Source organism: Chlorocebus sabaeus, chromosome 21, assembly GCF_047675955.1.
Source record: "Chlorocebus sabaeus isolate Y175 chromosome 21, mChlSab1.0.hap1, whole genome shotgun sequence".
Classification (NCBI taxonomy): domain Eukaryota; kingdom Metazoa; phylum Chordata; class Mammalia; order Primates; family Cercopithecidae; genus Chlorocebus; species Chlorocebus sabaeus.
In genome coordinates this window covers 122,792,251-122,807,251 of record NC_132924.1, presented here as the reverse complement: position 1 = coordinate 122,807,251, position 15,001 = coordinate 122,792,251, and the positions used below count along the sequence as shown (strand labels likewise).

Below are 15,001 nucleotides of genomic sequence, written 5' to 3'. Positions count from 1 at the left end.
GAGCCGGTGGAAACGGGGAAGAAATGTTAGCGTTCAGCCCAGTCCCACCCTGGGGAGGGCTGGGGACATTCAGTTTTGTCAGCTACTCTAATCACATCATTTCCCCTGGCCTTAATTTCTCCACATGCAAAGTGAGAATAATGTTGGGAGGGCAGACCACGGGGATTGGGGAGGGAGATAGAGGGCGTGGGCTTCGGGCCTCTGCCTGTCCTGCCCACCGTAGTGCTCACTCACCCCCCACCCTAATCTCACACACTCCACCCTTCTCCAGGCCCACTCCAAACCTACTTCCCAAATCCCTGCTTTCTCCAGGGCCTCCCTACTCTCAGGATGTCCGGCCTGTCACTCCTTTCCGGCCCAGCAGACAGCCCAGGCTCTCACCCTTACTCACTTGTAGATAGGACAGAGCCCAGGCACTGGGGACCGGGTAAGCCCCGCGCGGACACTCCAGGGCAGGTCCAGCCGCCAGCCCAGGCGGCTGTAATGGTCGAGGCTGGCACAGGGTACCAGGTCCTCCTGACGGGGTACTACTTCCTCCTCCACACGGATGGTCTCTGTCCACTCACACCACCGCCTGCCCATGATGGGGAACCACAGCTGCCGCCACCATTCCCTCTGTCACCAAAAGCCCTGTCCTGTGACCCCACTCCCAGGGGTGGTTAATGAAGTAAGGAGGAGAGGATGCTAAGGCAGGGAGAGACACTCATGGGAAGTGGCAGGGGTGGAGGGAGGACCCCGGGGGGGGGGACATGGAGTCTGATGCTCCAGAGGGTCCCTGGGCATGTGGCGGAAGGAGGACCCTTGTCAGAGGGGTCCAGGGTGGGCTGCTTACCCATCAGCCAGGGCCCACACCATTCCAAAGAGGAGGGCAGGGAGCAGCATGGCACCCTCACCCCCAGGGCACCTTTGGGGAACGTGAGGCTTGGGCTCAAGAGAGGCGATACTGCAGAGGGGGCACAGAAAGGCCAGCGGCGCTCTCTCCTGCCCCACGCGCCTCCCCAAAGCCCAGTGGCCAGTCCTGGGGGCTGGAGAGGCTTTATTCCAGTCTCATGCCCCAGGGCACCAGCTGCCCACAACCGGATTGGACCTGCCACACCAGCCCCTCAGAGGTCAGCTCTCCCTGGAAACAGTCTCCTTCCTGTCCCCTCCCAGTGCATCTGTTTCCGTGTGTGTGTGTGTGTGTGTGTGTGTGTGTGTGTGTGTGTGTGTGTGTTCACACTCTCAGGCACTACCACAAATTAACATGGGGCTCTGGGCAAGCCACCCTCCCTTTCTGGGCCTCAATTTCCTTCCCAGTAAAAATTTCAGGGACTTCCCAGGGATGCACAGATAGGACTTAGACTCCAGTAATCTTTGAAATTGTATGTGCACATTTTTCTGAAGACAGTTCTATAACTTTTATTAGATTCTCAAGAGGGCCATGACCCCATGAAAAGGTTAAGAGCTCCTGGGCTAAATGACCCATGGGGTCTTCCAGCCTTGAACTTCTGCCTGGATGGTGCTCCCCCGCCTCCCGCCCCTCTCTTGCCCAAACTCAGGAGTAGGGGGCAGTGAGCAGGAGCGCTTCCAGGGTAGCTGGGGATCCTGAGTGTGTGGAGATGGGTGGGGAAAATGTAAGGGTTCAGTTTCTTATTGTGACCATAAGAATGATTATGTGTGGCTGGTTGGGCCCACCCTGTCTCCTTCTTGGAGGGTCTCCTAGAATCTCTGGGGTCTAGAACTGGGAAGCCTATGCTGAGGAATGAGAGGACCCTCTGGAAGGAGTGGGCAGGGGAGCCAGCTCCCCCAGCCCTGGGGTAGAGCTAAGCCGGATGAAATAATCCGAGAGTCCAGCTGGGAGGGGCAGTGACAGGCTCCACAGGGGAATCCGGGGTCCATCCTGGTCCCAGCAGAGCTCCAAGCACACCCGGACACCGGGGCTGGAATGCAGCCTGGCTCCAATTCCACGCCCCTCGGTCTCCTAAACCTGATATCCCTCCCAGCATCCTGTAGTCATTCCACCTGGGGGAGGAAGGCGGCTGCTGAGAACCAGAGCTGGGCGGGACTCTCCTCCTGGGTTCACCATTGGTCCCGGGGCCAAAAAAGGGCCCAGAGTCAGTCTCTTAGGGGGTCACGGGTGGCTGGGATGAACTCCCGCTCTGGAGTCCTTAGAAAGGGCCACATGCACACCCAGTCACCCCCCTTTCCTATTTTACACACATGCACACTCTCACTGTAAGTCTCACAACGCTGGCACAGGTGCTCGGCCACACCCCAGCACGCACTGTGACACATGCCGCTCCAGGGGCTCCCTTCATCCTGCAGGCAGAGGAGCCTTCACAGCTGAGCTCGAGGGATGGGCGCTCTTCCAGGCACTCATCCTTGTAGTGGGCTGTGGTAGCAGGAGCTCAAGGACCATTCACACCCTCCCCTTCCCAGCCTCTTTCTCAGCTCTGGATTCAAACCGGGGCTGATCAGGCAGCACTGAGATTGGGAAGAGACCCGAGCTGAAGCCACCCTTTCCAGTAAAGGGGCTGGAGGGAGGAAGCTGGAACCCAAGGGAGTTTGGAGAAAGTTCATGGAGAGGAGACCGGGATCTTAACAGTCCAGACTTCAGCATCTCCGGAGCTTTCAGGAGTGGGCGCAGCGGGAACGAGGCCGAGGAGAAACCTCGTAACCTGGGCAGGGAGGGCGAGTGGAGTCCCCTGAGGAGCTGGGGCTGAGGGCTGCCCTCCACATCTAACTCCAGGTGGTGTCCGGGCCAGCAGGCACCCCAGCAATCGTCTTCCGCCCATAGAGCCCTCCCCTCTCTGCAGCCCCCTCCCACGGACCCCGCCCTCAGAGTCTCCGCCCAGCCTCGTCCCAGCCTCGCCCCCTGGAGCTCCAGACCCGGCCCGGCCTTCTCCCAGGGGACCTGGCTCAAAGTCCTCTTCCCAGTTTCTACTTCGAAGGACCCGTTCTCGCAGGCACAGGGGCCCAGCCCTCTCTCCCGTCTGACCCCACGGCTGGTTTCGAAGCTGGTCCTCGGGACTCCGGGCGAGGGGCTGTGGGTCTGGGTGGATCCGGGCGGAATCCGGGTGGAGAACGGGGGCGGGGCCAGAGTTTCGCAGGCCGACCCCCCCGTGCCGTCCTCCCGCGGGAACGCGGCTCTGCACACCCGGCTGGCACCGGCGACTTAGAGACGGCAGTGCACGACTCGCTGGCTCCCCCCCGACACGCCCCCTCCTCGTTCCCCCAACTCCTCCTCGCCCACCCCACCCGTTGGCGCTCCACCTTTCCCCGTCTCCTCCCTCCGCGGCCGCGAGCACCCTCCCTCGGCACCCTTCCCCGCAGCCCGAGTGCCCTTCCTCCCCAGCCTCCTCGCCCTCCTCCACCCGCTCTCCCATCACCCTCCCCACCCCTCCCCTCCCCCGTCCTGAGCTCCCACTTCCAGCACCTACTCCGGGCTCGGAGCCTTAAGACCATCACCTGCCCACCTAAGCCCGCAGTGATCCCTCCTGGGACCCCACTCCTAAAACCTCCTGCCCCTGCCTCCCCCAGCCCGGTGCGCCGAGTCTCTTCGCCCGCTCCGTCGGTCCCTCCTCCTTCGCGGGCGCCGTTTCCCGGCTCCCGCTCCCCGCGCGTCTATCCCTCTCCTCCCCGCGAAGTTTCGGGGCTGTCAGTCTGTCAGTCTTTCGGGCCGTCAGCACCCGAGCTGCAGGCGGCGAGCGCCATTGTGAGCAGAGCCGGCGGGGCAGGAGGCCCGGGCGCCTGGGTCCCCGCGGCGCGGGCAGAGTGGCTGGCCAGCCAGGTAAAGGCCGGGGAGACTCCGCTGCAGGCTGCCCCGCCCGCGTCTCCCTCAGCGCCGCGCTCGGGTCACCGCCGGCTCCGCGCAGGTGACAGCCCCGGAGGTAGGGGCGCCGACGGAGGGCGTGGGGGAGGGGCAGGGGTCGGGGGAGGTCGGGGGCTCGGAGAAAGGGAGGGCAAGGCCGGCGAGGGCCGGGTGAGGGCTGTGGGGGTAGAGGGGACCGGGGGGCTGGAGGGAAGGGCGGGGGCTGGGAGTAGGTCGGGCGGGAAGCAGGTGGGAAGGGGCCGGCGGGCCCAGAGGGGAGGGGAGAGGGAGTGTGGGAGGGGGCCGAGGGGGAAGGGGAGGAAGAAGCGGGCGCAGGGGACCGGGCCGCTCGGGAGGGGCGGGAGAGGAGGGCGCTGACAGGTGAGCCCCGGAGCTGGGGAGGGGGCCGGGACCTGGAGTGAAGTCGGCGATCGGAGCTGCTTGGGACGGCGTTGGGGCAGGGAGGTGGAGCTGAGGGTCCCGTCGGGAGGAAAACTTGGGAGGGGTGAGGAGAAGTCCGAGGGGAGCAGAAATGGGGAGGGGGCGCCGCGGAGGAAGGGAGAGGCGCGGAGGGGTGTTCCGAGGAGAGGCGGGGTGGGGAGGGCAGGGCCCGCGGGAAGGTCCCGAGCGAGCGGGTCAGCCCTAGACCCCCAGGCTTGCGGGCCAGAGGACCGGGGAGCTGGGGAGCGGCCTGGGAGGGGGGAGGGGAAGAGCGGTTCTGGGGACTGGGGACGGGGAGGGAAGCGAAGCTGGAGCCTGCTGGGGAGACAGAGGGGGAAGGGAGGCGGGGGCCTCGGAGGGGAAGGAGAGCTGCAGGAGGGAGGGAGGGAGGGAGGGGGAGGGCGGTGGGGAGACGTGGGGGAGGGCTGGAAAGGGGGAGGGGAAGGGAACCGAGGTGAGGCGAGGAAAGGAGAAGGAAGGGAAACCGCGTTGGGGGAGGAGAGGAGGGAGGGGAGGAGAGAACGGGGTTGGGGAAAAGAGCTGAGAGGAGGGCGGGTGTTGGGGAGGAAGGAAAAGAGGAGGGGGAAAGGAAGGGAGAGGGTGTGCAGCCAGGGAGGGAGATGGAGCGGGGGAGAACCGGGAGGGCAGGGAAAGGCAGCCCGGAGTCTGGGAGGGGGAAGGGAGCGCTGCAGCCGAGGCGGCCTAGAGCGGAGGGTCGGGGGAGGCGGTGGCAGTAGAGGGCCGACCCCCAGGGGGCCTCGAGGGGTTGGCCCTGCCGGGCGCGGGAGGGCGGAGCCTGAGGGGCGGGGCCGGAGGCGGAGCCGGGGCGCCGGCCCGATTCGCCGGGAGAGAGGGCGGAAGGCAGGGGGAGCGGGAGGGGCGGGGCAGAGGGAAAGCTGCCGGGGAGATGGGGGAGGGGAGTCTACTGGGGGAAGGGCGGGGGAGCCGCGGGAGGCAGAGCAGGGAAGGGGCAGCAGGGGCGGTGTCCGGGCCTTGGGCAGCAGCCCCGCGCGGGTGAGAGGTGGTTTTGTGGTAGGGGTTTAGGGAGAGGCAGTCATTTTCTACCTATAAGAGGACCCTCTCGAGGACCTCCCCAAGCAGTACCCCTAAAGTGACACTCGCTCCCGTCCCAGGGCTGGCTCCTATTTCACCAGCTCGGGCAGTGACAGCCGGAGGGCCTAGGAGATGCAGTTTCCCACCCCCCACCCTGGGCTCCCACTCTCAAGCCTCTCCCCAGAGAATCGAATCTTTACTGCACTTCCCCAGGCAAGGACACTGGGGCGTGGAGTTGCGGTGCTGATGGGCCGGGGCTGGCGGTGAGAGACCTGCCAGGTGAGGGGGTGGCGTGGCTGGCTTCCAGAGCTGACAGAAATGGTTTCAAGGCCTTCTTGGGCCACCTTCAAAGATCTCTTGGCTTTCTGAAATCCAGTTTCCCTAACATCCCCCAGTACCTGGAGATGTTACCTTTGGAGCTCCTGGAAGAGCCCATAGGGAGAGGTTGGGCAGAGCCAGGGCCCAGGTGGAAGCTGGCGTGGGAAAAATCTCAACAAGGCTGTCTTTTCTCCATAGGGTCTGTGGCCGATCCCCAGGAGGAGCTACTCTGGGTTACCATGAGAGAGACCTTGGAGGCCCTCAGCTCCCTGGGTGAGCTGTCAGAAATGAAGGGACTCGGGGAAAAGTTTAGGAGGATTCAGGAGCATCTACAACTCAGACAGCAGAGCCACCCTCAGGAGGCTGCAACCCTGAGGTCCCAGGGGCCTGTAGGGCAGCCTCCTTTTCTGTAGCGTGGGGTGTCTGAATGCCTGGACCATAGTAGAGGCTGCGCTCCAGACCGTATGCACACTTGAGCACTCACATAGCACAGTCATATTTATATCTATGCTCTCTCTTCCTTCTGTCCTTTTTGACTCAACTCAAAGGCACTGAGGTTGATACCTGTCCATGTCCATGCTGGTGAGAGACCCTGTCCTTCCTGAGCAAGTTGGGAAAAGTCTCTTGGACAGGCTGGGAAGGGGAAGAGCCCCCGCCTCTGATTACTTGTTCTGTACTGGATGCTTTACTTGGACCCACCCTTCTGCCTGTAACAGGATTCTCTGTGGGACAGCCAGAGATGGTCCCCCAAAGTGAGCCCAGGGAAGGATCCCATAATGTCCAGGAGCAGATGTCCTCTTCTAGGGAAGAGAGAGCACTGGGGGTGTGCTCAGGTAGGTAACACGAACCATGGAGAGGCTCAGGGAGGAGTCTGCCTGCTTTCCTCCTGCCCTCCCTACCTTCGTCCCTTCTTCCTTCCCTCCCTCCTTCCTCCCTCCCTCCTTCCTCCGTCCCTCCCTTCCTTCCCTTCATCAAATATTTATTGAGCACCTACTATGTGTGGGATGCTATTCTAAACATTTGGAATACCTCAGTGACCAAATAGCCAAAGATCCCTACCTGCAAGAGCTTAATCCTAATGAGTGCAGCGAGTCAGCAAACAATAAATAAGGAAATTTATAAACTACGTTCAAAGATGATAAGAGCTCTGGGAGAGAGGATAATGTCCGGTGAAGCGGGTTGATGGGGGGCCGAGACTGCTGCCGGTGAGGGTGGGTGGGGCATGTTATAGGATTAAATAGGGTGGCGAGACTGGGTTTCTTTGGGAAGGTAAGATTTGTGTAGGATTTGAAGGAGCTGGGGGAAGCCGGGCATGGTGGCTCATGCCTGTATTCTCAGCCCTTTGGGAGGCCAAGGTGGAAGGATTGCTTGAGCCTAGTTCGAGACCAGCTTGGGCAACATGGCGAGACCCTGTCTCCACAAAAAAATTAAAAATTAGCTGGATGTGGTGGCTCATGCCTGTGTTCCCAGCTACTTGGGAGGCTGGGGCAGTAGGATCCCTTGAAGCCCAGGCTGCAGTGAGGTATGATCATGCCACTGCACTCCAGCCTGGGTGACAGAGAGGACCTTTCTCTTGAAAAATAAAAGAGGTGAAGGAGACAGCTCAGTAGATTTGGGAAAAGTGCTTCAGGCAGGAGTACAGCCAGAACAGAGCACTAAGGCAGGAATGTGCCTGACCTTTGGCATCCTGGTTCTCCCCAGCGATTTGCTTGGAACCAGGGTCCATCTGGGGGCTGGGAAAGCCCCAGCCCTTCTCCTAGGGGCCTTCCTTGCTTCCACTGTCTTACATACACATATTCCAGAAGCTCCTCACAGTGGTGGCTCTTGTGACCTTGTGGTCCATCTCATACATACCCTTAGCAGCTGCCCTGCTTGAAGGAGTCTGAGGCAGCCCCTGGGAAGCCAGGAACTCAGCCCCTGAATTCAGGTAGGATGTGGGAGGAACCCTGTGGGCCCTGCTGGAGCCAGGGTTTCAAATGTTCCTTCTTCCCAGCACCAGTGGGGCCCTTTGGCCATCTGTGATGTCTCCAGAGTCCTTGAGGTATCCTATTCTCTGCCAGGGCACAAGGCCCCCACACCGGAGGAAGGTGCCCGCACAGAACAAGCCGAGGCTCCCTGCAGAGGCCAGGCGTGCACAGCACAGAAGGCTCAGCCTGTGGGTGCCTGCCCAGGTGAGTCTTCCTGTCACTTCATCCCACCATGGGCTCAGGCCAAGGGAACGGGGCCCAGCAAGCTCTGGAGCTGCTATCTCATGAGGCAGGTAATGCTCCAAGAGAGGCAGTCCAGGCCCTTCCAACCCAAGTTGAGTCCAGCACCTTTCTGCTGTGGAGCTTCAGTGCTGAAAGGGAATTTCACATCTGTAGATGGCAGGAGTCAGACAGGCTGGTCACCAAAGAGAAACACAGCCTCCCCTCAAATGCCTTCTAGAAATCCTGCCTCCCCCTCTTTATTTCCCCCAGTCTAAGTCTAATTACAGTTGCCATGAAGATACATGGCTTTGCTCAACCTTTCACTGCCTCTCCCGTGACATGCCGCCTTCCCCAGCTTCCTCTGATCGTGAGGGTACCCAGATGCTCCACATCTGCTGTATCCAACTCATCTCCTCACACCCAGGGTGATCAAACTGCTCATTCTCTCTCAACAATCCCACCATTACTTCCTTCCACTACCACCATCCTTATTACCTTTTGCCTGAGGAATATCATTTATTCTGCAAGGATTTATTGAGCACCTACTACATACCGGCTGTATTAAGTATAGGGGAAAGAGATGAACCGTAGAGTTACCTGGGCCTGGTTTGAGTCTTTGCTCTGCATTTACTAGCTGAGTGTCCTTGGATAGGCCACCTTGTCTCCAGGAGCTTCGGTTTGTGAAGGTTTGTGACAGTGTGTTTACACCACCTCATCTACAGTTGGTCCTCAATAAGCGGCAGCAGTCCCCATTTTTATCAGACACATAAAAACACCTTTCTTATTAGACACAAAAGAAATGGAACACAAAATGTCTGCACCCCAGAAGATAAAATCTGGTTGAAATGACCTTAATATGAGCCAGAACAAAGAATTAAAAGAATAGTATAAAGGCAAGTCACAAATAAGTACAAAAGTGTTAACAGTAAGTGCTATAGGAGTTTATGCTAAAAGATCCACATGCATTGGGAATTTGTCAAAAAAACACATTAATTTGTGCTGCATTTTGAGAAAGGTGTAAACTTCCGTTCTGAAAGGGGTGGGGTGGAGGATGGGAAGATGTTCTAGGGTGAGAAGATCTTGAAGCAGGAAAGGGGAAGAGAGCAGCTTGGCTGAAGTGGAAGGTCGATGCCTGGGAGAAAGTAAGTTGGACTTGGGTGGGGTGAGCCTCAGATACAGCTGGAATCTGTTTTATCATCAAATAATAGGGTGCTGGGCTGGGCACTGTGGCTCATGCCTGTAATCCCAGCGACTCAGGAAGCTGGGGTGGGAGAATTGCTTGAGGCTAGGATTTCAAGACCAGCCTGGGCAACACAGTGAGACTCCATCTCTGAAAAAATAAGAAATATTAGCTGGGCAGGGTGGTGCACACCTGTAGTCGCAGCTGCTTGAGGGGCTGAGGTAAGAGGAGCCCAAACTTGAGCCCAGGAGTTTGAGGCTGCAGTGAGACATTATCATCCCATTGCACTCCAGCCTGAGGGACAGAGCAAGACCCTGACTCAATTAAAAATAAATAGGAGCTATTGATGGTTCTTGAGTAGAAAAGTGAAGAGTGCCACAATGAAGGTGAAAGCAGTATCACAGTATGATAAGTAGACAGGAGTGTGGAGTCAATGAACTGATAGAAGAAACTGGGAGTACCTCTGATTGTGGAAGTCCATGTGTGATAGAATCAAGGCTCAGGCCAGACAGGAACTCAAATTATCTGATTCAGTGATTCACAAATGAGAGTCACTTTGGGAGCTTTAAAGATGGAACACATTCGTGGGCCTTGCCCCCATTTGTGCATTTTCTCAAAGTTCCCCAGGAGCTGATGATGCAAAACAGGCGTAAGAGCTTTAAACTACTCCAACTCTTAGACAAAGGGAAAACTTTCTTAGCGGACTAAGAAACATAAAGAGGTTAAGTGACTGAACCAAAGTCACATTCCTAGTTAGTGATAGAGGAGAACCTAAATTGGACCCTCTCGTCTGGACCCCGGGCTCCTTCCTCTTGGCTGGACCATTGCAGCACCTGAGAGGGGCAACACTCCAGTGGAACCCCCTGCAACCTGCCCTTAGGCTGAAGCTTCCCCAGAGGGCCCTCCTTGCTTCTCCAGAGCCAGTGTTCACTAGTTCCCCAGACCCTGTAAACTCCATCCTGGTCTTCCTAGATGGTGATTTCCCCTCCAGCTGTCCAGCAGGAAAGAAGGGAGTAGCAGGAGTATGAGGGCACCCTGGTTCCTTGGCCACTAGAGGTAAGGTGGGCTGGGGGTGGGGGTTAGAGAGCAAGAGAATCACCCCAGGTGAGATGTCAAAGATCAAGTTTTCAAGGCCACCAGGGAAGGAGGCTCTAGTCCTAAGGTTAAAGTCAGCCAGGGCTCAGTTTGGGAAGGTCAGGTGTGTGGTGAGAAAGCTGCTGAGCCGCGGCCAGTTTGCAGTACCAAGGAGAGCTGCTGGACCAGAGATGGAGACTGAGGTCCCAGAAAGGCACTGCTGGAGCAGGAAGATCTGGGCCAGCCACCAAAGGGATGTGAACCTGGAGCGAAGCAGGAGGACTGAAGCTTCCTCTTCAGGGGTGCCGGAGGGCTCCTGGGCACATCCAGGCCGGGGAAGAAGCCCCCGGGAGGGGTGTGGTGTTCACACGCATCACAGGCTTCCGAGAGTGCAGGAGGCCTGAGAAAAGCTGCGGATTTGGTCACTCTCAGGAACCGTTAGGTAGAGTGGAGAGCGGAGCCAGACCGCAGGACTCCAGGAAGTGGAGATCCTGTGGTTAAATAAACGTTGCCGCACGTGTAGCTCAATAGACAATTCTTGTTTTGACCTTTCAGGAGACGAGTGGATGATTCGGAAGGTGAAGGTGGAGGATGAGGATCAGGAGGCAGAAGAGGAGGTCGAATGGCCTCAGCATCTATCGTTACTTCCCAGCCCCTTTCCTGCGCCTGACCTGGGGCATCTGGCTGCCGCTTACAAACTGGAGCCAGGGGCCCCGGGGGCACTGAGTGGGCTCGCGCTGTCCGGGTGGGCTCCGATGCCCGAGAAGCCCTACGGCTGTGGGGAGTGTGAGCGGCGCTTCCGGGACCAGCTGACGTTGCGACTGCACCAGCGGCTGCACCGGGGCGAGGGTCCCTGCGCCTGCCCGGACTGCGGCCGCAGCTTCACGCAGCGCGCCCACATGCTGCTGCATCTGCGCAGCCACCGCGGGGAGCGGCCTTTCCCGTGCTCCGAGTGCGACAAGCGCTTCAGCAAGAAGGCCCACCTGACCCGCCACCTGCGCACGCACACGGGCGAGCGGCCCTACCCGTGCGCGGAGTGCGGCAAGCGCTTCAGCCAGAAGATCCACCTGGGCTCGCACCAGAAGACCCACACTGGCGAGCGGCCCTTCCCCTGCACAGAATGCGAGAAGCGCTTTCGCAAGAAGACGCACTTGATTCGGCACCAGCGCATCCACACTGGCGAGAGGCCTTACCAGTGCGCGCAGTGCGCACGCAGCTTCACGCATAAGCAGCACTTGGTGCGGCACCAAAGGGTGCACGAGGCGGCCGGCCCGGCCAGGCCCTCTCCCGACGCGTCCGCTTCTCCTCATGCCACTGCCCCGTCCCCCACCCTATCCCCTCCCGGGCCAAAGCCTTTCGCCTGCTCCGACTGCGGCTTGAGCTTCGGCTGGAAAAAGAACCTCGCCACGCACCAGTGTCTGCACCGCAGCGAGGGTCGCCCCTATGGGTGCAACGAGTGCGCACTGGGCGCCACCGTGGATCCCCCCGCCGCCGAGCCCCTGGCCAGCGCGCCTGGCGGACCGGGCTGCGGCCCAGGATCCGATCCTGTGGCGCCCCAGCGCGCCCCCTCGGGCGAGCGGTCCTTTTTCTGCCCGGACTGCGGGCGCGGCTTCGCCCATGGGCAGCACCTGGCGCGGCACCGGCGCGTGCACACGGGCGAACGGCCCTTCGCCTGCACGCAGTGTGACCGCCGCTTCGGCTCGCGGCCCAATCTGGTCGCCCACTCCAGGGCCCACAGCGGCGCCAGGCCTTTCGCCTGCACTCAGTGCGGCCGCCGCTTCAGCCGCAAGTCGCACCTGGGCCGCCACCAGGCGGTGCACACGGGCAGCCGCCCCCACGCCTGCGCCGTCTGCGCCCGCAGCTTCAGCTCCAAAACCAACCTAGTCCGCCACCAGGCGATCCACACAGGTTCCCGCCCCTTCTCCTGCCCACAGTGCGGAAAGAGCTTCAGTCGCAAGACCCACATGGTGCGGCACCAGCTCATTCACGGCGAAGCCGCCCATGCGGCCCCGGACGCCGCCCTCGCGGCCCCAGCCTGGTCCCCTCCCCCAGAGGTGGCGCCGCCCCCACTCTTTTTCTGAGCCTAGTTCTCACCAGGACCCTTTCTTGCCTACAGTTTCGAGAGGCCCGTGCCATGAGACCGCCTGGGGTGAGCACGGTGGCCTGGGCAGCTACCTGAAGATTTGGCCTCCGCGGGACTCCTGTTTCCGTTTCCTTCCCGCAGTGTCTGCGTCCGCACAGGATACCCAGCTTGGACCTCCTAGGACAGAAATGCGAGCGAACCCTTGCTGGGAACAGTTGAGGCTGAAGTTCTTGGAAGGCTCCCACCCTGGTGCCCCACTGGAAAGCAGATATTTCCTGGACCCAGCGCGGCCTCAACCAGGGCGGGAAAAGAGTGATTATTTATGTACTTAAAGTTTCATTAAAATTAAAATCAGAAAGTTCTGGGGCTGTTAAATGAGTTGGGGGAGGGAACCCTGACTCTCCTTAGCCACTGTCCCAACTCCATCCACACACAGACCACCCCCCTCCACTTGCCCTTCTGTCCTGGGTGAGTTACATTTAGCTAGCTGCTGTTAACTGGTTCTCCTAAATCAAAATGTAATATATTTATTTACCAAACCACCACCCTGGCTCCTGCTTCTAGCTCGGAAGTATAAGGAAGGAACATTAGGGTGCATTTCACTCGCGCCACGTGTCACAGACTGGAGCTGAAGGAGGCAGGCCGTCCTTTGGCGTGGGCTTGGGAGCTCTGTGCGGTCTCTGCAGCTCTCCCGGGGGATTCGGGGCTGGGTGGCCTGAGGAAGGAGGTGGCACATCCACTGCAGATGAAGGTTGCTTTCACATCGCACTTGCAACAAGTCCTTTCTTGAGGCTGCTGGGTCCAGAAGTCTCTGTATTGCCCTTCTTCAGCCTAGGCAGGTATGAGAGCTAGGGCTGCCTGGCCATGAGCGGGGAGGGTAGGATAATGGGGAGCCTATGGGGCTTGCAGTGAGTAGTCTTGGGTTTGACCCTCGTCTGCCTCTCGTCGGACTTGGAGCGCAGCATTATTCATTTCCCAGTGAGCGGGTTGAGAGGCCAGAGCAGTGGCCTGAGAAATGGAAGGGCCTTTCACACCTGTGAAGGAGTTTAGACCATGTCCAAGAGAGGGGGTACCATGGCAAGGTTAGACAGGGCAGGAACAGCGCCACGCTTACAGTCCTGCATTTTGGGAGGATGTTTGGCTAGACAACTCAGGAGCGAGACTGGAGGCCTGGGCATCAGTTGTCCTGGTGACAGGTGGTGGTAACCTGGGACCATAGTTGTGTCAGAGGAAACAGAGAAGTAATGGATTCAAGAGACACTTAATAGGCAGAGGACACAGGACCTGTTGACTAGTGTGGGTGGGGGAATCAATGAGCTTGGCCCGATTTCTGCTTGCCACTGACCAGATGACAGTGGCATACTCCCAGAAGGGAGACGCGGTGTTGGGGACAGTTCGTGCTGGGGGAGCAGTCCTGCATCTGCTGAGTTGCGAGCAGTGCCTGCCCAGCAGGAAGGAGGCTGTGTGGGTGGAGAGCTAAGAAGAGGGCTGGGATGCAGACATAGAGCTGAGAATTTTCCACATGTGCTTCTGGAGCTATGGGGGAGTGGATGATCTTCCCAAAGAACTGAGTGTGGAGTGAGAAATTGGGGGCCTGGGACAGAAGCCTCTGGGACACCAACATTAGGGGATGGCACCGAGAGAGGACTGTAAACAAGATTGGAGAGTGGAGGTGCAAGGACTGGACAGGAAAGCCCCAGGTGGAGGTGACAGAGGAGCTGAGGAAAGACATGCTTCAGAGAGGAGGAGGCCGCTGGAGGCTAGAGAGAGGTCACCTAGGCAAAGGACTTCCAAACCCTTTGGATTTTGCTGCAAGGCAAATCCAGATCTTGGTGAGAGCAGCATCAGGAGCAGCTGGGTCAGAAATCAGATCACAATGGTGAACTACAAAAGCAAAATCCCAGAAAAGGTAGGAGACCATGAGACCTGGACGAAAGTGAGGGAGGGGCGTTGGCTGGGAAGCCTGTCAGAGGAGGCATGAATGCAGGTGTGTTTATGAGTTTCATGGCCACAATGAGTCGGTGACTCCAAGTTATTTTAAATATCTTGAAATGTCACGTAAAAATCTGGACTTCCAGCTTCTGTTGTGAAAAAAGCAAAAGGTTTAGCAACTGGTGGCTGGAGCTGAGTGAAAGGTGGCCTCTTTGGACTAAGGGATCAGAGTCCTCAGCACTCCCCCTCATCCTAAAGCCCAACTGGGCTTCTCTGAGGTTCCCTACCTGGCCTCTTAGGCACAGAGCTTGTGATTCCAGCTAAAAAAAAAGTCATTTCACAGACTTTTAAAATCAAACACATAAAAACAATGTTTGTGTTGGTTAGACCAATGTTTTCCTTTCTTGAAACATTCTGGAATTCTCGTGTAAGAACAGCTTTTAGATCTTACAGCATATTTGGTGAGGCCTACCATGTGCCAGACGTTTTCAGGGTTTCACATTATTTTAAAGATTCTCTACAAGGCATGAATATCTTTGTCCTTATTTTTTAGCTTGTTTGCAAATAGTCAAAATTTGTTTAGCATCCAGGCTGGCAGTAGCCAACTCAGAAGACGTCTGCTCAACAAATGCACCGTGACTGTGATGGAAGACTGAGGTTTCTAAAGGCTCTTCCCAAGGAAGAGTTCTAGACTCAGAAAGTGATGGCCTCACTAAAATCAATATCTGCCATCACCACCCCTATGTCACCCCAGGTCTGAGCTACCCCAGGTACAACGACCTTGATAAGGCACCAGACTTTTGACTTTAGGACCACATCCTGGTATGTGAAAATGCTCAGAGAAGTAAAGCACTCATTTACTAGTTCTATATCTAGAAGAGAAAGGTTTTATTGGTTTTATTAGCTAGCTAAAATTTACTTACTTCTCCCCAATCCTGTTC

General features: G+C 58.2%; 2 protein-coding genes across 4 annotated transcripts in view; one reads left to right on the top strand and one right to left on the bottom strand.

The window, feature by feature from the left end:
• LOC103227202 (SCO-spondin) overlaps positions 1–2,615 on the bottom strand; it is a 62,039-nt gene extending 59,424 nt beyond the window's left edge. The window contains 1 exon segment of the mRNA XM_037990932.2: positions 392–2,615. Coding sequence (XP_037846860.2) covers positions 392–582 — 191 coding nt within the window. The 5' untranslated portion in view covers positions 583–2,615.
• Positions 2,616–3,760: 1,145 nt separating this feature from the next.
• Positions 3,761–12,666, top strand: ZNF467 (zinc finger protein 467). 3 transcript variants are annotated; one of them, XM_037990937.2, is made up of 5 exons: positions 3,761–3,869; positions 5,801–5,875; positions 6,319–6,435; positions 7,596–7,773; positions 10,601–12,494. In XM_037990937.2, the coding sequence occupies exons 3-5, from the start codon at positions 6,379–6,381 to the stop codon at positions 12,124–12,126; spliced, it is 1,761 nt and encodes a 586-aa protein (XP_037846865.1). In that variant the 5' UTR covers positions 3,761–3,869; positions 5,801–5,875; positions 6,319–6,378; the 3' UTR covers positions 12,127–12,494. The 3 variants fall into 3 exon arrangements, with proteins under 3 accessions (XP_037846865.1, XP_037846863.1, XP_037846864.1); XM_037990935.2 differs by having other exon boundaries at positions 3,767–3,869; positions 7,663–7,773; positions 10,601–12,666; XM_037990936.2 differs by lacking the exon at positions 3,761–3,869 and adding an exon at positions 5,207–5,563 and having other exon boundaries at positions 7,663–7,773; positions 10,601–12,666.
• The last annotated feature ends 2,335 nt before the right edge of the window (positions 12,667–15,001 follow it).